At 36.3% G+C, this 22,142-nt stretch overlaps 1 protein-coding gene and 1 pseudogene across 1 annotated transcript; one reads left to right on the top strand and one right to left on the bottom strand.

Moving 5' to 3' along the window:
- Window positions 1–213: 213 nt before the first annotated feature.
- LOC116130493 (uncharacterized mitochondrial protein AtMg00810-like) lies at window positions 214–3,577 on the top strand. The gene is made up of 2 exons (XM_031416230.1): window positions 214–403; window positions 2,940–3,577. Exons 1-2 carry the CDS (start codon window positions 214–216, stop codon window positions 3,575–3,577), a joined length of 828 nt encoding a protein of 275 aa, XP_031272090.1.
- A 15,704-nt stretch (window positions 3,578–19,281) lies between these two features.
- On the bottom strand, window positions 19,282–21,516 carry LOC116130494 (annotated as a pseudogene).
- Window positions 21,517–22,142: the final 626 nt, after the last annotated feature.

Here is a 22,142-nt window from a genome sequence, read left to right on the forward strand (position 1 = left end):
GGACTATCACAAGGTCCTAACTCTGGACCTTCTGTTCATTATACTGGAGCTGGTATGAGTTCACGGCCCTTTGCGCACTACTCTAGAGCTGGTATGAATTTAGGATCATCAGTATAATCATCAAAGGATTTCTCCCCACAAATTACTTCTGGTTTTGGATCACTAACACATCAATCCCTTTCTACACCTGCAAACATAAAAAGTCAAGTATTCATGGCTCAATCACAATCACAAAACCAGAATCACACCCCTGCAGCAATCAACTATGTTGTTACACCTTCAGTTGTTCAGGATGCAGCATGGTACATGGATTCTGGAGCAACAGACCATGTAACCTCTGATTTTGCACAATTAATAGTAAGCACTAGCTACACTGGAAGTGAGCAGCTCCAAGTGGGAAATGGTGCGTTACTTTCAACCTCTCACATTGGTTCCTCTATGTTATCCTATCCTGGTAGAAATTTGCATCTTAGGAATTTCTTTATGTTCCTAAAATTACAAAGAACCTGCTAAGCATATCCAAATTTACTAGAGATAAATGAAGTGTTTGTTGAATTTTTACTTTGGTTTCTATGTGGTTAAGGACAAGTCTTCCAAAGCAATTCTTCTTTAAGGAATGCTTAAGGATGGCCTATACCGACTTTAGATTCCAATCTCTGCTTCTTGTCTTCCTATTGGAGCCTTGGCAACTTCAGTTAATCTTCAGCCTTATGACAATAATCCAACCTCACTTTCAGCACTTGTGTTTTGCCTTTATTGTCTACTAGTATCTCTAAGTGTCTATTAGGTTGTGCCTTGTCTGCTGGCCAACCATGTTTGAATTGTAATAAGTCTTCTGTTACATACTATAACTCTGTAATTCCTGCTACAGACTATAACTCTAAAAATGTATCTTCCTTTTGTGTTGCATCTGATATAAATAAATTGCATGGTATTCAATCATTTCCTGCTCAAAGAATTGATGTTATGTTGTGGCATAAAAGATTAGGACATCCAAATAGTTTTGTTTTGACCAAGATCCTAATTGAACTCAAAATACATCACTCATCCAAAGCTGATTACACCTTCTATCAAGCATGTCAGTTTGGTAAATTACACCAATCAATATATCCTAAGTCCTTTTCTCAGTTAACGAAACCTCTTGATTTGATTTACTCAGATCTCTGGGGACCATCACCTGTCTCTTCACCTGAGGGCTTTAGATATTACATCCAGTTCTTGGATGATCACAACCGATTTACCTGGATCTTCCCTTTGAAAAATAAGTCAGAAACTTACTCTATTTTCATTAGTTTCACAAGTTAGTAGAAAGACAGTTTAGTTCAACCTTTAAATGTGTTCAAACCGATTGGGAAGGAGAATTTAGAAGCCTTGTTCCCTACTTTGCTCAACATGGAATTTCCTTTAGGCATCCATGTCCACACAATCACCAACAAAATGGTAGAGTAGAGAGGAAACATAGATAAATTGTTGAGAAAGGTCTAACCTTGTAAGCTCAAGCTCAAGCTCACATGCCTCTCAAATTCTGGTGGCATGCCTTTCAAACTGCAATGTATTTAACAAACAGTCTTCCCTCTCTTGTGCTCTCCAATCTCTCCCCCTTTCAAAAATTATTTCACTATCCACCAAACTACTCTATCATAAAAGTCTTTGTTGTGCCATTTACCCATTTCTTAGACCTTATAACCATCATAAATTTGATTTTCATACCACTAAATGCACTTTTATTGGTTTTAGTTTGCAACACAAAGGATACAAATGTCTTGCTCCTAATGGTCGAATTTATATCTATCAGAGTGTCAAATTTGATGAAATGGACTTTCCTTTCTAATCTCACAAAGTTTCCAGTTCTTTAACCTCTTGTACATAACCTATTTCCATAGAGTCTCCACCTGTTCCTACTTCTCATTCAACCTGGCATATTCCTAACTCCGTGTCAACTTATTCCTCAGATAACCTATCCTCTTCTGTATCTCCTATATCTTCTGATAACTCCATGAGTCATTCTCAGCCAACTCATACTTCAAAACCAGTATTCGAACAACCTATCTACACTCCACTAGCCGAAAAGTCACTAATCCTCTTCCACTTGTCCTACTGCGCCTAATCAAGTATTCAACAAGCATGATTTAACTCTAGTATATGACACTTCTATGTCTATTACTTCTCCTATAACCATTGCTTCTGATGCATCTTTTGACACTATACCATTGATTGTTGACTTATCCTTTCCTAAATTCAACACTACTACCCAAAACACTTATCAAATGATAACTAGGTCCAAAGCTAAAGCTCACAATACTGCCCTCCTTTCTACATCTCACCTTGATACAAAGAACCAAACACTGTTTCATAAGCTCTTTCTCACCCCTCTTGGACAACTGTTATGCAATCAGAGTTTAATGCACTCTTACCTAGTCAAACCTGGGAAATAGGTTCCACTTACTCCAGACATGCATCCAGTTGGCTATAAATGGTTGTTTAAAGTTAAACATAATGCTGATGGTTCTATCTACATGTTCAAAGCAAGATTAGTTACAAAACGGTTTCAGCAAACCCTTGGAATTGACTACCTAGAAACCTTCAGTCCAGTTATGAAATCACCAACTATTAGAGTTATCCTTAGTCTAGCCGTGAGCCATGAATGGGACATACAATAGGTTGATATTAATAATGCATTTTTGAATGGTGAATTAGCTGAAAATGTATATATGTACAGCCATGAGGGTTTGTGGATTCTGTCAGTCCTCATCATGTATGTAGATTAAAAAAGGCACTATATGGGTTAAAGTAGGCCCAAGAGCTTGGTTTGACGCTTAAAACAACATTTCTCGATTGGGGTTTTGTACATTCAATGGCTGATCCAAGTTTGTTTATTTATTAACATTAAGAGCAAATCATGTATGTTTTAGTCTATGTGGATGATATACTCTTAACAGGGAATACTCCTCAGTTGATTCAAGAAACTATACAGAAGCTCAACACTCAATTTCCCTTGAAGATTCTTGGATCTTTAAAGTATTTTTTAGGCTTTGAAGTCACACGAAATGCATTTGGCCTATACATGAATCAAGAAAAGTATGCAAAGGACATTCTAATCAAAACCAAAATGGTTGATTGCAAACCATGCTCTGCACCAATGGCAGTAGGCACTAAACTGACCCCAGATGACAATGAATTATTTGATAATCTTGCACTTTACAGGAGTACCATTGGAGCCTTACAATACCTTGTACTATCCAGACTAGACATTGCCTATTCTGTCAATAAACTGAGTCAATTTTTAAAGCCTCCAACACAGTTACATTGGCAGGCTTGTAAGAGGCTACTCAGATATATTGAAAGGACTTCTAATTATGGAGGTCATTTCACCAAGAGTCATCGGTTTCATCTGGAGTGTTTTACTGATGCTGACTGGGCCAGCAGCCCAAATGACAGAAGATCAACAAGTGGTTGTTGTGTGTTCCTTGGCCCCAACTTAATTCAGTGGCACTCTAGAAAACAGAAAGTTGTTGCTCTGTCATCTATTGAAGCAGAGTATAGAGCCCTTGCACAGGGTTTAACTGAGCTTGCCTAGTTTTGTAGTTTGTTCTCTAAAATAGGATTACAACTTACTGATATTCCTATCATTTGGTGTGACAACCAAAGTGCTAGATCCTTGGCCTCTAATCCTATCTTTCATGGCAAGACATAACACATTGAGCTTGATGCTCATTATGTGAGAAACCAAGTGACTGCAAACAAACAGAAAGTTCAATATGTTCCTACTAAATTTCAGAAAGCAGATGTTCTTACAAAACCATTGCTAGCCTCTAAGTTTTCCAGCATTTCGAGATAAGCTCAATATAAGAGCTCCTCCGTCAGTGTAACAAGCTACAGAGTTTCTATTGCTTTTAAGGTGTTGAAGTTGTTTCAGATTTTTTTTTTTTTTTTTTTTGTCTAAGATTTACTGATGAATCTGAAGCATGAATGTATCTACTCTCTGAATGTTCTTGTATTTGCTCTCCGAATGTTCCACTGATGAATCTATTCTTTGAATGCATATGTTCTCTGAATGCTCTTGTGTCTACTCTATGAATGCTCCACTGGTGAATCTGCTCTCTGCTCTCTAAATGCTTTTGTATATGCTCTCTGAATGCTTTTGTATAGTAGGGCTTCATTACAGAATGATGTTTGAATTAGTTGTTAAATCAACAAGTTTATGGAGGTTTGGTTTAAGGAAGGATGTTAGGATTAGTCCCTAAAATTGTCTATGTCTATGGAAGTTTGGTTTAAGGGAGGATGTTAGGATTAGTTTCCCAAATAGTCCACTATGCTTTTGGTAACTGGCAAGTAGCTTTAGTCTAGCCTTGCTAATGAGCAACTTGACTCACGTGTATTGTGCTCATGCTATATAACGAGCTTGTAACTAATTTCTGTAACAATTTTAATCAATACAAAAAAAGCTTAGTGTTCTTCTCTTTTCTTGTTTCTTTGTTTCTCTCAAATCCTATCTTCAATTGAGCACAACTGATGTAGAGTTGATCCATAGTCTTCTTCTTTGGCACATTGCAATTGATAACTATTACTATGATGATTTGAATAAGGAAGATGCTAATAACCTCCATCGCAAAAATGCAAGATTGTTAGCAAATGTTTATCAGGTTTCATGTTGTATCTATTAGTCATGTGTCCAAACATGTCGCCCAAAAGACTTGGTCAGATGATGTAAAGAGATACATATGCTGAGGCCATACAATTTTTTAAACTAAGTACTATACCCACTCATAAAAGTGATAAATTCCCTATAATAAGAAGAGCTTGTAGTAAGATTCTTCAAGTAAACTCTGATTCTCTAGTAGAACGAAGGAGAGGAGATACATGTAAGTTAGTTCAATTTTTAGATGTAGACTTGCCACGCAATTGCACGCACTAAAATTCCAAGATGATGAGAGGGATAATATTGAACAAAAATGGGAGCTGGTAAGTGAATTTTGGGTGGAAATTTTGGCATACGCTGGAAGTAGTTATGAATGGAAAAACCATAGATTGTCAAACACAGGAAACTTCTAATCACGCGCTTGTGAACTAAAGCTCCCTTAAAAAGGGCACAGTGATGAGCAGGCATAGGATCTAGAAGAAGTGGGAAGGCAGAGAATCGAGACAGTCTTAGCTATAATCACTGCCTTTACCTGAGTATCTTCTTTATCATCTGAAAACAAAATAGTTTGTTATTGAATTGTCTCGCTTCCTAACCCTAAAAGCTCTCTCCTTTTGGTCTTGCTCCATAATCTGAAAGTAAATCTACCGGATAAATAAGTGGTAAGCATTCTCGAGGTCTTTGATCTAGTTCAAGCAAAGGAATGGCAGACTACTCTATTCCCTAAAGGCAAAGAGTTGCTCATTTACATATCCCTTCTTATGGCACATCTTCGTCTAAGTGGAAAATATCAAGTCATATTGCGCTACTTTTATTTCTGAAGTTAAAGAATGAAATGCAAGACATAAAAATTATTTTTTAAAGAAATACCCATATGTTAATGAATGATATTGCTTACTTAAGCCCAAATATTCCATAAAAAGACATATATGAGTGAGCAACTCTCCACCTTTAATAAGTTGTTTCCCATATGCTCCTTCCATCCACAATTATTTGTAGCATATATTAACATTTCTATCCATATTTCACTTACCATCTTCCATGCCTGTTCATGGCTCTAACCATATTGGTTGGATTTCAGTTCTTGCAATTGCTTCATTAGTCCACTTCCATAGTATAGCATAGATAGACTTTTAACCGTCTCATTTTTTGTGCTTGCACAAGGAAAGTGGCTCAAATCAAGAATTATACTGTAGGCTTCATTTTTTGAAATATTAGACATATTTAGCCCCTTCATTTTTGTTTCAAGAAAAACCAAAACATCCATACAAGTTTCCTTTTACCTTACCTCACCAATATCCCTTTAGGCAACATGGTTGGACATATCACTAAAAGATACAACATATAATTTGATAGCCATTTACTAATTTTAAAATCTATAGGAATTTCATTATCATTTGCATAGTGGCCATAATCAGCATGATAACATATATCAATGGTAATGTGCAAAAATAGAAGAATTTGATCAAAATCTACCTCAATTGTACTCCAAAAAAATTCATCAAGGCATAACATTTTGGCCAATGCATTATGACCTCTCTTAGCTAACAAATCTTTGCATAGCGTGTTATCAAAACGGTTCTCTTCAATTTTATTGTTTGTGCTCCTATAAAAATAATTGAAAAAGTGATTTGAGTTATTGAGCTAACAGATCATGGAAGGGACATACCGTTTTTCTTCTTGTCCTTGATCAATGTTGCCCTTGCACTTGAGTCCATAGATGCAAAAACAAAAGCCTTGTATTCAAACATCACATTCTTCCTATCAATTTTACTTTAATGCAAAATATTGCAATTTAAATGCTATTAAAAAAGGCTCTGGCATGAGTACAAAGGCCCATACTTGTATATTGCTTGAATTTATAATGGTAACCTCTCTTTGAGTTATCCCTCTGCATGTCAACTAATCACAAGGTAGGAAGATAAAAGTTCTCATGATAGTGTACACAGTCTTCATGCAGTTAAAGCTAACAAAAGTTTATACATTGCAAGGAGCTTGCCATTGGTTGGAACATTGGACGAAAAAATAGGATCACAAAAAACTTGCTTCGAGCATATCCTCTTCCAAGAGTTAGTATTCCATGTCACAATACTTCCACCCTTGTCTATCTAAAAGTAAAGTTAATGATGGTTAGCTAATAAAATAGTGAAGTGGATAAGAGCATTTTTAGCAAGAAAAAGGGGCGGTGGCTCCTGAATACTAAAAATTCACCTGCTATTGCAGCAATGTAAAGAATATAATTCTGATCACTAGATGGAGAGAATCTATAGGAGGCAAGACCCTCATCATGGATGAATTTAAAAATGGATGCAGTTAATTTGGAGCCCATGTAAAAGAGAATCAACTCTAGTAAACAAAAATTAAGGCCAAACAAGAGAAGGCTTGAAGATTTTCCTAGAAAAGAATCTTTCTATTCTTTAAGTGTGAGGTAAACATAAGTGAAAATAGAGGAAAAACTTATTCACTCTTATTCACTTAAAGAAATACAAATCATACATCTCTAGTTATAGACTAGCTCTAGATATCTTGATAACCCTAAGTTAGGATTATCCTAACTTTTAAATTTTAAAACTAGATCATGTCTAGATAACTCCTAAGTTTTCACATTCTTATCTTAGGAATTCAACACTCCCCCTCAAGCTGATGAGAAGATGTCTAGCATTCCCAACTTGGAGATGAGACTATCAAAACTTTGTCTAGGCAATCATTTTGTAAGGATATCGGTGGTCTGCTAGCTTGTAGGTAGATATGTAACAGACAAAAGCTTCTTTTCTATCTTTTCTTTGATAAAGTGGTGATCTATCTCCATATGTTTGGTTCTCTCATGATGAACTGGATTGTGTGCAGTAATTGCAGCCTTGTTGTCACAATAGAGCTTCATAGGTTCCTCTAAACTCAACCTCTACACTACTCCTTGCTACTACAGTTTGCTTCTTGCTCCTCCAAGTCACCAAATTTCCCCAAACAAATGTACAATATCCTGAGGTAGACCTTCTATCACTCGTTGAACCTGCCCAGTCTGCATCTGTGAAAGCTTCCACCTTTCTTTCATTAGTCTTCCTATAGAACAATCATTTCTCAAGAGTTTTCTTCAGAGATCTTAAGATTCTATTTACAACCTCAAGATGCTTCTCTTGTGGATTGTGCATGTGCTAACTTACTACACTTTCAAAAAATGCTATGTCAGGCCTAGTATGAGATAAGTATATTAATCTCCCAACTAGTCTTTGATACCTCCCTTTATCAACTGGTGTATCTCCATTTATCTCATTAAGTTTCACATTCTGTTCAATGGGAGTCTCAGTAGGTTTGCAACCTAACATTCCAATATCCTTCAATAAATCCATAACATATTTCCTCTAAGACACAGAAATTCCCTTCTTATTCCTTGCAATCTCCATGCCTAAAAAATATCTTAGTTTGCCCTAAATCCTTTATCTCAAAGTCCTGAGCAAGAACTTTTTTTTACCATATCCATTTCTTCAAGATTATCCCTCATAAGAATAATAGCATCAACATATACTATTAAGATAGTAATCATACCGCCCTTAGTCTTGTAAAATAGTGTATGATTAGCCTGTCCTTAAACAAAACCATAACTCCTAATAGCTTTAGTAAATTTCTCAAACAAGGCCTTAGGAGACTGGTTCAAGCCATACAAAGATTTTTTCAGCCTGCACACCATCTTGTCAGTCTGACTTCCTTCAAAACCTAGTGACAACTCCATATAAACTTCTTCTACAAGATGACCATTCAAAAAAAGAATTCTTAACATCCAATTGTTGCAAGGGCCAATCTAAATTTGCAGTAAGAGATAGTAGCACTCAAATAGTGTTCAGTTTGGCTACAAGAGCAAAAGTCTCCTGATAGTCTACTCCATAGGTTTGTGTGAACCCTTTAGCTACCAATCTTGCCTTGTATGTCTCAACTGTTCTTGTCTTGTATTTCATTATAAAAACCCATTTGCAACCAACAATAGTCTTCTTTTCTAGTAAGCTCACTAGCTCCCAAGTCCCATTCTTTTCTAAGGCCTTCATCTCCTCCATTATAGCCTCTTTCCATTTAAGATCATCCAATGCTTCATGTACTGATTTTGGAACTTCTATAGTTCAAAGGTTAGTAACAAATGCACGAAAACCAGAGGACAATTATCATAGGACACAAACTTAGGAATATGATGTAAAGTACAAGATCGAACTCCTTTTCTAAGAGCTATAGGAAGATCATGTCTTGATTCAGACTTACTAGGAGACAAACGTTTTTCAACTGAAGACTGTGAGTCAATGACTTCTTTTGGTTGGGATAATTGGCCTTGCAAATCATTAAGATTCTCATTACTTTAATGATCAACTTTCCGTGAATAAAACTTCAGTCCTGCTAGATTGAGTCCTGTTATTCGCCTGTCTTTATGTGTTTCTAACCTACAACTTCATGATTTTTTATTCTGATAGAAATAGGACTTGTAACCTCAGAATCTGCTCTAGTTAAAAGAGGTTGAGTTAGGGGTAAATTCAGATTTAGAGGTGTTGATGTGAAAGTAGGATTAGAACATTGACTTAAGTGAAGTGTTATTTCCCAAAAACAATCTTCATTTAAGTTTTCCGCCTGAAGAGAAGTGTTGGGAAAATAAGGATGAGACTCAAAGAAAGTCACATCCTTAGAAATAAACATTTTTTTCCGAATAGGGCAAAAACACTTATACCCTTTCTGTGTGGGAGAGCACCCTACAAACACACATTTAATGGCCATAGGTTCTAACTTGCCTATATTTGAAGAATAGGCATGAACATATGCAGTACACCCAAAAGTTTTCAAAGGAAGAGAATTGAGGGCTCTAAAGGTGGGAAATGTTTCAAGGAAGACAAACAGAGGAGTATTGAACTCTAAACTCTTAAAAGGTGACCTATTGATAAAATTGGTGGTTGTGAGGACTGGCTCACCCCAAAAATATTTAGGCATTTTCATGGTGAACATCAAGGCCCAGGCAACCTCTAATAGGTGCCAATTTTTCCTTTTAGCAATCTCATTCTACTGTGCGGTATCTACACATGAGCTTTGGTGTATAATCCCATGGCTAGATAGATAATTTCCTAGGATATAATTGAAATCCTCCCTACCATTATCAGTCGTTAAGATCTGAATCCATGTTTGGAATTGAGTTCTAACCATGAATGAAACTTCTGAAAAATTTGACCTGCTTCAAATTTTTCTTTCAAAAAATATACCCAACTTAGTCTAGTGTGGTCATCAATGAAGGTAATAAACCACCTAGACGTTGCAATGTTTGTAACCTAAAGGGTCCCCCAAATCACTGTGGATTAAAGAAAAGGATCTAGACTTCTTATAAGGATTTGCTAGATACATTGAATGAGTATGCTTTGCAATTTGGTTGATCTCACATTGAAATAATGATGAATTTTTATTTCCGAATAATAATGGAAACAACCTTTTCAAATAAGAAAAACTAGGATTGTCTAATCTTCTATGCCATAACATTATTTCTAAATTACCAGTAATAGAGCTAGATTACACCTAGATGCTATAGCTGGATTATTCTCATTAGCCTTCTCATCAAAGTAGTAAAGACCTCCTTCTTCTCTAGCATTGCCAATCATCCTCCTCGAGAGTAACTCCTGAAATTCATAATGGGAAGAAGAGAATTCAGCCACACATTTTAAGTCTTTGGTCAGTTTGCTAGTGGATAATAGATTACAAGACAGGCTAGGAACATGAAGGATATAATTTAAACAAAGATTTCTGGAGAGTTGGACTAATCCTTTACTAGCTACATTTGACAAGGAACCATCAACTGTTTTGAACTTAAGATTATCATAACATGGACTATAAGACACAAACACATTTGAGTTACCTGACATTCGATCTAAGGCTCCTAAATCTATAACCCAAGGTCTGTTTGTTCCCAAACTACTATGCAAAGCTATAAGAGAATTACTAGTCTTAGCAAATGAACATGAATGACTTGAAGAACCAAAAGAACTAGAACTTGACTGAATAAACAACACATGCAGGTGTTCTAACTGCTCTTTGCTAAATGGTATAGACCTTGGATGATCCTCAACTTTCAAAAATGTAGTTTCTTCTACATCAGCATGAAATCCCTTGCCACCAGGTTTATTTGTCTTCCAATTTAATGGTCTGCCATGTAGTTTCTAGTAGGTAGCCTTAGCATGCTTTGGTCGATGACAATATTCACACCAGATTTTCGCTCCTCTTTTCAATAGTTTTTTTATCTCTATTAGGATTGGTATGTGTCTCCCAACCCTTAGAAACAAGTGATGAGGATTCTGATTCTGGCTGTGTACCCAAATTGTTGGTTCCTACTAAATCTCCCATTATCACTTTCGTTATGCTTTCTTCTCTTCTTATTTTTGCAAACACTTCACGAATAGAAGGTAAGGATTCTTTTCCCCAAACCCTACCTCTCACTTCATCTAGTTCTTTATTCAACCTTGCAAGGAACTCAAACACTCTCTCCTTTTCCAACATCTTAGTGTACTTTATATTGTCTTGAGAGCATCTCCAATTTGCCTCACAGAATAAATCGAACTCTTGCCACAACTTAGCCAATACACTATAATATTGGGTTACAAACATGTTACCTTGTCTGGTCTCTCTCAACCTTGATTTTCTCTCAAATTTCTATGCTAAATTCTCCATGTCTGAATATGTTTCTTTTGCTATTTCCGAAATATCTTTTGTAATGGGAGAAAACAAATAGAGTCAGCCTATCTCCTCCTCCATGGAATTGATCAACCAAGCCATTGTTGTATTGTTATCGGCATCCCATTTCTCACATGTTGGATCATCTTCCTTTGGAGCTTTGACTGCTCCAGTCAAGTAAGCCAATTTTCCTTTACCTCGAACCATCAACTTCATAGCTTGAGACCATGGGATATAATTTTTTCCATTCAATTTGTGAACATTAATTTGAATGGAATTATTATCATTTAACTAAGGCTAGACTCCTGTTTGTCCAGATTTCAGATTTGAAGAAGAAATTTGTCGATCATGTGGTGGACTTAGGCTCCTACCCTGCTTACCACCAGTCATGGCTGTTTTAACCATCAACTACTATGGCTAAAGAACTTGGCTCTGATACCATGAAAATAGAGGAAAAACTTATTCACTCTTATTCACTTAGAGAAATACATATCATACATCTCTAGTTATAGACTAGCTCTAGATATCTTAATAGCTCTAACTTAGGATTATCCTAACTTTTAAATTTTAAAACTAGATAATGCCTAGATAACTCCTAAATTTTCACATTCTAATCTTAGGAATTCAACAATAAGTTCATGATTTGCTTCTTGTTGTTTTTTTTTTTTTTTTTTTTTTTTTTTTTTTTTTGTTTTCCAGATAAGGGCGACTATTAATAATATGATCTGCTTTTGGCTGATTTTTTTAAGAAAAAAAAATAATAGTGAACAACAATATTCACCACAACACCTTAGCAACAATTTTGTTAGATCTCCTCAACATGAGGCAGCTTTATTAAATTTACTAAGATTGAGCTACACCACCAAAAGCTAAGAGAACAAATGGTTTATACACTATATTTCCTTCGGTATAGAAGCTACAACAAACACAAAGGTTACATCTCCAACCTTATCAGGGCACAACTTCCCAAGGAGACAAGAAATTTTCCATCAGGCCTACAAGAGAACCAAGCCAAACCGTCAACAGAACTAGATAAACAATAACAAAGCAGTGAATTCATTTTCTTTTCATCGAGCTTGTAGGTTAAGGCATCAACACTCTAATTCATTACATCACTAGTACAAACCTGGAAGATAAATCCTTGACAAAAGTATGAGCGTCAAACACATTACGAATAATTTCCAAGCAAGGCCACTTTAAAACCCATAATTTTCCATCCTACACTACACCAAAATCCAAGCATCATATACCATGCTATTTTGTTAGAAAAAGACCACAATGTGGTCTGACTGAACATTTCACCACACCATAACAAAAGCCATAACTATAGAATGCAATTAGATAATCATTAAGATCCATGTACGAAATATTTGAGGTTTCCATTAATAGGTGGGCATCATATCTGTTTCTGGATGATGGAGTCATATTACAAGGCTCTTGGGCATGTATCTAATCCATGGAGTAGAAAAGGGTAAAGCATACCAAAACAATAAGGGGAGGGGAAAAAAAAAAAAAGAAACCTTAAGTCCATGCAGCAAATGTATCTCAAAAGAAAACAGGTAGGATCTCTACCTCACCTTGAGTAGCAAGAGTAGAACCCTCAGGGTCAAAGGCTATTGCTAACTACTACCCAGCATCTTCTAACTGACTAAGCACTGTTTATAGACTTGGGCACTCTTCTCTTCATCCCACACAAACAATCTACACAAGCAAAGTAAAATAATGAATCAATTCTCCATGAAGCCTTAATATACTAGAAAAAATATCATTAACCATAACAACATAACAAGATAATTAGTAAATGGAAATCGAAGTGGCTAATCACTAAGAAAATTTACATCAAAATAGTAGTTACTCAGCAGATCCCATATGTAATTTTCAGAATGAGTTCTTTACCCTGGACTTTGATATTATTCTGGTCAAATGGTGAAAGAAATCGCTAAAATTAAGTAATAAAACAAAATTAATATAAGGTGGAAACCTGCAACCATTTTGCAATACAAAAATAATGCCATCTCCACGTGGATGAACTGTCATTCAGTAATGCAAATCTGAATCAGTTTTAAACTTAGCCACCTAAAACAAAAGAAAATAAAATCTTCAAAGGTCGATGAATAATCTAATTCATTATTTCAACTATGTCGATTTGTCAAATAAATCTCAAAATATACACTAACTGTTACACAAATTAAAAAAATAAAAATAAAAATAATTAACAAGCTCAATCAACTGCTCAAGTATGCAAAACCAAACTATTTTTAAGCCTGCACTATACTCAACTTAGCAACACTTCGAAAAGAGCTTTTGAGTATTGAATTTTGATTCATTTCCTTAAAATGCATTGAATTAACATTAATATCCGTAATTAAGATAATTAATTAAAAACAAATCAATAAATAAATAAGTAGACTTACAGGTTGATCGGAGAGGGAATTGGAGGGGAAACCGAAGAAAGGTAAAACAACAGCATGATAAGACCCCAACTCATCCAACTCAAATTTACAAAAGGAATAATAAGGGCAAATGGAATGTATGCAAGTGGGAGTTGGTTATCCACGTGGCAATTACAATGGAATTGGTGTGACGTTTGTGACTATAAATTGAAGGATAGAAATTGTAAAGGGTAGAGAATATTTTAGTGGGATATTGGAAGGGAGGCCTCTAGCTCTTCGAATTGCTAGGTTATCTTTACATTCGGCGTTGTTTTCTTAATTGTTCTTCATTATCGTTGTTATCCATTTCTTTATCAATCAATATAGTGGTATATTCATATTAGTGCTTTCTCAATTGTCTCTGATCTATGTTGGAATGTTGTTCTATTTGGGTTGTTTTGAGTATTGAGAATCCAGGTTCCTATCAAATTGGTATCAGATGCAAGGTTGGGGAAGGTGAAAGCTAAAATGGAGACTAGAACGGGAAATGTGGAAAAAGATATGAGATCGATGAAGGAAGATTTGGGAACGATTAGAGAGTGCTTAAGGGAAATGCTAGCCTGGATAAGGCAAAAAGATGAGGAGGAAACTTGAAGAGTTGAGAGGGATGGGTCAACGGAAATACCGATGAATTAGAATCGAAACCAAGAGGAAGAGAACAGTGAACCCAACACAAACTAGAATAGCAATCCCATAGTTACTGAATGAAATAGACCAGAGTTCGGTGGCCAAAGAATCAAAATGCCGATATTCATGGGGAAGGATCCGTACATTTGGGTATTCAGGATAGAAAGGTATTTTAAGGTGTATCGGTGGCTGAGAACGAAAAGATGAACACAATGGCAGTGTGTATGGAGGGAGATGCGATAAATTGGTTCTAGTGGATGGAAATCAGAGCCCCAATAACGACGTGGCTGGCTTTTAAGCTTGCTCTTCTTCATCGATTTAGTGGGTCACAAGAGGGAAGACCTTATGAAGCTTTGATGGAAATTCGGCAAACTGACATGGTGGAGAAATATCGCCGGAGATTTGAAGCTTTGTCTACACTTTTGCATGAAGAAAGGGAAGAAATTTTGTGGACCGCTTTTATCAATGGTCTCAAACAAGAACTTAAGGCTGAGGTGAGATTGAGCCAGCCCAATTCATTGCTACAACTTATTGAGTAAGCCTAGAAAATAGAAGAAAAGAATCGGGCTTTGGAAGAAATGAAGAGTGGGCTTAATGGAGCTATAAAACTAGTTGGACTTAATGGGTTTAATAGAGAAATTATTTCAGTTGGGCAGGGTAAACATGGAATAACAAATACAATTAAGTGTTGGCTTGAGCAATTTGAGAATAGACTTGGAAGTGGACTCGGGTTATCTAGGTATGGGTCGGGTCGGGGCGGGTATTTGGATCAGGGGATATTGGATCTAGTTCTCAAATACAACACAATCACTCATTCGACAACCCCAAGACATATCCCTTCATTGATGAACAGTGACATTCTGGCAACTCCTCGTTGGCACACCGATCTTTGGAAGAGGCACCATTTGGTGCCACGACAGCCTCTAGTTATTGAAGTCTAAGTACCACACCAAATCCACCGGTCGATCACAACTTCTATCCACAATGAACAACTCCTTTCCGGCAAATGACGAAAATTGATGTACTTAGAAGGGGAAATATTGATGTCATAATGTGCTTAAGACAAGGATACCATGTATGTTTTGATGATCTGTTCATATCTGGTGAATACTTGAAGTTGGGTGATGCTTTAGCAACCATTGATGAACAAAATCCTTTCCTCTTCTACGATGCAAAGGTGATTAAAGGACAGAGTCGCATGCTCACAATATCCATGGGTCAAAACATAACCTAAGGGGAGACAATGAGTCAGATTACTAATGCTTCTAACTAGAACCCATTAGAAGCTCAACTTGAGAAGGAAAAGCATCCTCTTGGGATGCCGCACATCAAATAAAAACCAACTTCGAGCAAGGGCTTAATGGAGGCTATCAAGAGGATTATCATCAAGCCAAGTGGTAAGGAAGTTTGGATAGGCATAGAACTCATCAATTAGGATTCGATAATAGATAAGCACATTATTGACGCCCTATGCAAAGGAATCAACATATCGTTTATGATGCCACAGAGTCCTAGTAGCTCAAATGAGGATTGGCTCCTTTCCTAGACTACATTGAAGTTAGGAGCAAAAAAAAGACTTTTAATCAAATGGTTGTGATTGGAAACTTTTCCCCTGTTGACCAGCGCCTTTTTATTCAACATTTGATGCAAAAAAGCCACATGGTAGCAATGGTTGGAGTCAAAACAAATGAGACTCCAACTCTAAAAGAAACTAATAGGGGAATTGCTATGGGCACTTGGAACAGTTAATTGGCTAGAGAGAGTTCGGAAATTATCATTTGGGATAGTGATTTTAGTTCCATGATTACCATTTTTAGTTATGGAAGATGTGCTTACAATAATATCCAAAAGTATATCCAACTTGAGATCACCATTGTTATGGCAGGGTTATTGATAGCCACTATCACAACCATTGACTTTAAGAATACCTCAATTACAGCAAATTCCCATCTCCCCACCTTGAGGACAAGGTGGTTCTTTAAGGGGAGGGTATTGATAAGACCCCAACTCATCCAACTCAAATTTACAAAAGGAATAATAAGGGCAAATGGCATGTGTGCAAGTGGGAGTTGGTTATCCACGTGGCAATTACAATGGAATTGGTGTGACGTTTGTAAAGGGTAAAGAATATTTTAGTGGGATATTGGAAGGAAGGCCCTTGGCTCCTTGAATTGCTAGGTTATCTTTACATTCAGTGCTGTTTTCTTAATTGTTCTTCATTATCGTTGTTATTCATTTCTTTATCAATCAATATATAGGTATATTCATAGTAGTGCTTTCTCAATTGTCTCTGATCTGTGTTAGAATATTGTTCTGTTTGGGTGTATTACACTATGTTTGGGTTGTTTTGAGTATTGAGACTCCAGGTTCCCATCACAACATTGGGGATACCTAGGACTGTTCAACAAGGCGAGCCACTCGCGAGCCGCCTCGACTCAGCTCGAGTACGGCTTCTTAACGGCTCGCCTCGTCTAGAATCGAGCCGACTCGGCTCGATTCGTGAGAGAGAACAAGCCGAGTTCGAGCCTGCCTCGGCTCTGTAGGCTCGCAAGTCGAGCCAAACTCGAATTATTAGGGGGGTTTTAGGGATTTTTTTAAAGTATGGGGATTAAACTGAAATTTTCAAAACAAAAAGTTTAAAAAAAAAAAAAAAAAAAAAAACCCCGATGTTAAAATCCCTAAAAACGCGACTGAAACCCATTTGCCAGTGAATCCAAACCAAATCTGACTGGAAACAAGAAGAAGAAGATGGGAAGAAGGGGAGAGTAGTTAAAACCAAACAAATCAAGCAAAGTGTTGGTCAAATTTGGTAAACAAGTCAAGATGTCGTTGGGGTTTGGTGTGTTGCCATTTTGCTTCTCTATGAGGTTCCTCTTTTGTCTTCTCACTAGGGAACCTTGTTGGTGGTTGGTGGTTGGTGCTGGTGATGGCATTGTTTTTGGGTGGGCTGTGTGATTTGTTTTTGGTTTTTTCTTTTTTGTTGGTGGTTGGAAGGTGGGACATGCGGCTTTGTTGGTGAGTGCACTAGGATTATGTTTTTTTGTTGGTTGTGTCATGTGGTGGTGTGGTTCTCTTCAAGGAAGAAGGAGGCAAGGCTTGAAGGCTACTAGACTTTTTGTTCTTGGAGTGTTTGCAGTAGATGGGTGCTTGGCAGGTGGCTAGTGTTAGCGGTCTGGTGTGTGACTTCTCTATTGGCTGGTCTGCTGATGGTTCCCGATTTTCGTTCAGCTGGTGTGGCTATGAGAGTGTTTCATGTGGTCTCTCAGAGGTGGTTTTGAGATGTTGGGGGTTGGGTTCTCTACTCTTGGGTTTTAATTTTTTTTTTTAAAAAAAAAACTATATATTTTAAACCCCAATAAAAATGAACAGATGGCAAGCAGCTCCTTCAGTCCTTCTCTATGCCATGTATTTTGTTTCTTACAAATGTTTTTTTTTTAAACTGTCTCATGCTCTTTATTTTGTTGGGTCCCTCATTCTCTCTCTCTTTCTCTATATCTGTGTATTTTGTTTCTTACCAAATTTTTTAAAAACTGTCTCATCCTCTTTCTCTTTCTTTACTCTTCTTTTATTTGAAACAGTAAAGATTTTGAGAATTAAACAATTACAGCTTCATATCACAACTTAGAAGGAAAGGGAAATTCAGTGACAAACTTGAAAAAAATCACAGTTTAAAGGAAAATAAGAAAAAAAGCAGACACCAAACAAAAAAAATAAAATAAAATAAGAAGAAAGAAAAACAAAAAAAAATTGCAGTTTAGACAAAAATTACAATTTAGAGAAAGAAAAACCAAAAAAAAAAAAAATTAAAGGAAAATAAGAAAAAGGGCAGAGGCCCAAAAACAAAATTGTATTTTCTGGAGCTGGCTCGTGAATACCCTCTAATTTCTTACGAGCCGAGCCATATAATCTGGGGCTCGGCTCGACTCGAGCTCGGTTCGTTTCTTAACCCTATTTCACGAGCCAAGCTCGTTAAGCTGAAAACTCGGCTTGGCTCGGCCCGTGAACACCCTTAGGGATACCACTGCGGCCTTCGCACCACCCCCGGCCAAAACATAGAAGTAGTGATTGGCGGTGATGCCATCAGATTTTTCGTCAGTGGGAGCATCGCCTTCATATCCATTTTGATCTTTCATCTTGTTCTAGATCTTGTTCTCGCAATTCAAGCTTAGATCTAATGTGATTGTACAGAACCCAGGTGGATCCGTAAAACAACACTAATACCAAATGTTTCATTAATGGTGTCACTAGACACAGACATTGTCTGATGATAGGTATTGAGACTATTTTATAATGCATATTGTTTAATACAACCAAACATAAAAAGATCATACTGAAGTAAATTCCAGTTGCTTTTGAGACCAAATTCCTTCACTAGCACCTATTGATTTGAGAATAATGGAACATTGAAGAGGAGGACACAACAGAATATTATCCAACATGCAATAACATGAACATCTTCTACTGGGTTCCAGTAATTTGTGGTAAACAAAAATGGGGATGGTTAAATCATCTGTTTGCGATCCAAAAACCATTTCCAAAAACCATTCCAAAAACTAAGATAAAATTCATGTTTTTAAAATCTGAAACACGTTTGATAGTTCAAAGTCTGTTTTCAGATTAAAGGATCAAGGAGATTTGTAACAGAAATGGTTATCAACTATATTGAAAAATTACTAAAAATCACCATAACAGAGAAAGGTAAATTCAAAAAAACAAGAAAAAAAAAAAAAAAAAAAAAAAAAAAAGGCAAAGTCCAATCCACAATGTCTAGAGAAAATAAATCAGTATATTAAGTCAACAATGTATCTGTAACCATTTACTAGATATAAGAACAGGGGGAGAGAGTTCCAAACTTCTGAATCATAGCTCATTGAACACAAAAATCAACAGGATTTTCAGGATCTAGAGTATTGAACACCTCAAATTCAACACTGTTTGCTGGCACCCATCTGGGATTGCAAATAGAATAACAAGCTCTGAAGGTCTAGTGATATCTGTAGTAGCCCTTCTCTCCAGCTTCAAAATCTCTCCATGTTTTTAGATTCCACATGTTATAATCTCCAACTGCTGGAGTCTCAATCTTTGTGCATGGGTTGAGCACAACAAGGAAGTCCTCCCCTTCTTCAAGCTGCAACCACAATGATAACAAGCACAAATCAAAATGTCAAATTATTTTTTGTACACTAGCTAAAACAAGTATATTTATTGATTATATGACGAATAATACAAAAAATTAGCTTAACTAATAACTTCACATTAATACAAATACAACAAGATTATAGAGTTTATAACAACAAAAATAACACAATGAAAAGTTCTAATTATCAGTTTATTGAGTGTACCACCTTCTTCGTGATTAAATAGTCAAATGCCATCAATGTGAGGTTAAATAATTTATTTGTTTCAGGTAGCCAGGTCAGCTTCAACTTTGTGGTCTTGATGACCTTTAAGATGCAAAATACATGTTAACTGTGTGATGTTCCCATCCAGGTCCCTACTTATTTCCTTCACTGTGGCATTCCCCCAATCCATTAAGGACATTTCCTCATTTACTGTCTGGATATGACATCAGCTTGGTCTATCCATATCCTCCCTGTGTATGCTGTAGCTTTCTCTCAAGCACCTTCATATTTCTTATGCCTTTGTATGATGCGAACAAATGCTTCAGCAGGACCATTGTAAGGGTCAGAAGCGCACGTCATTCTTCGATGAGAGCAGTGTGTCTAGGACACATGGGGTCAATAATCTTCTTATTTATAGTCCAAAGTTTGTCCAATTCCATGAGATTGAGATTTTTCGAAGCCTCCTGAAAAAAGAAGAAGGACAAGGAAGTTAATATTCTTATTAAACAAACTGTAATCATCTATGAGCATAATTAAAGTATAACAGAATTTCTTCACCTGTTCAAGTATAAACTGTATCAAAGCTTCAACTTTCAAACCCCTTCGCTTAATTCCTAGAACAGTTGGAAAACGAGGATCATCCAACCCATCAACCTTTCCATTTTGAACAAACTAGAGAAGCTTACGCAAGTGTATACACATATTCAATTGGCTAAACTCATAAATGTGAACTTTTTTACTCCCATATCCTCTTGAATTCTATGATATTGAGCATTGCGATCATGATACTCACTAGATCGAATTGTGTGTGTAATTCCTCCTTTAGCATCAATAAAAGGACATGCAAAATCATATGTTGAGTATAACTTGTAATTAGACCCAATGGGATGGTGGGGCAGTGGATTGCAACGATAATATACTTGATCTCGAAGAGATTTGTTAGAGTCTTGCATGTCTAGCTTCCCACAAAGAAAGCCTGCGAACACCTTTCAGATCCCAAAGTCATTTCCTTCCACAATTTCATATTGTCCTCAACAGTGTTGCTCCTACATTTTGATTCAATCCCATCCATCCTTTCTTTCTGCATTTGCTCACGTGGTGCATCATCAACATAAGCCTTGCCCTGTCGAATCAAATTCTCAGCCATTTCAATCAAATCTGGGAAATAATCTGAAGCATAGGTAACTTCTTCATACTTGATGCCCAATGTCTCAATGTCTTTCAAAAGATTATCAACAAATCCATTGCTTTCTTTTGCAGGGTTTGTATCATCAAAACACACAATCAGCTGACCTTGGTACCTCTGGGCAAAATACTGATTCAATAGTGCTGCTTTTCAGTGCCCCATGTGAGGATAAGCACTTGGTTCTGGTGCAAATCGCAAGTAAACCTTGCCAATTTCAGCATCAGGAAGATCTACTTCAACAGACGGACAGCTGTCTGCCTTTCCCTTCTCAGAAACATCCACATTGACTGATTGTTTATTGACGCCTTTTTTACCAACACACATAGCTGTGACTTCATTTAAGGAGTCACTGTATTCAGCAAACACTGAGTTGAACCACCGTACCAGGTTTGAGTACTTTTCTTATTTCCTCAAACTTTCCCATGTTTGCCCAGTTCCTGCAAAGTATAAAAGAATTAAGCATCTATAAAAAAAAAATGATGTAAAATTTTAGAAGTTCAAAAAAAAAAAAAAAAAAAAAAAAAAAAAAAAAAAAAAAAAAAAAAAAAAAAAAAAATACTACTAACTGAAACATTTACCAGCAAGAGCAGACCAGATTGCTATATGCATTCTAAATTAGAGCTAAATGAGAAAACCGATACATACTAGCCACTCATCCAATCTGAAAAAAAAAAAAAAAAAAAAAAAAAAAAAAAAAAAAAAAAAAAACAAAAAAAAAATGAAAGGAAAAAAAATGATACTTGTTAAGAACCATAAGTATATAAGGAATTCACAGTGCTAAACTGAAATTTCGACTGCAAAAGATACTTGTTGAAATCCATAAGTGTAAAAGAAATTTACAGTGCTAAACTGAAATTTTCATAACAAAAGGTAATTGTTAAGAACCATAAGTATAAAAGAAATTCACAGTGCTAAACTGAAATTTTCAAAACAAAAGATAATTGTTAAGAACCGTAAGTATAAAAGAAAGAAACTAAACTATACATAACAAATACAACTAAAATTCGTACCTGGCCAGATTCATGTGAGTTCTGCCCGTATAAATTGGCAAGTCGACCAATGTCAAGAAGAAGAAGACGAACATACAAGGCATGCAATTTCAACCTAGAATCGGAATCTTTCTTCAAACTGAAACATCAATAAAACAAAAAATCATAAAGTCATGCTACTAAACACCAAACCCACCAAACAAAATCATGAATCGGTAATTAAAGCGATGTATAAAGAACCAAAAC

This window comes from Pistacia vera, unplaced genomic scaffold (genome assembly GCF_008641045.1).
Source record: "Pistacia vera cultivar Batoury unplaced genomic scaffold, PisVer_v2 Contig222, whole genome shotgun sequence".
NCBI classification, from domain to species: Eukaryota; Viridiplantae; Streptophyta; class Magnoliopsida; order Sapindales; family Anacardiaceae; genus Pistacia; species Pistacia vera.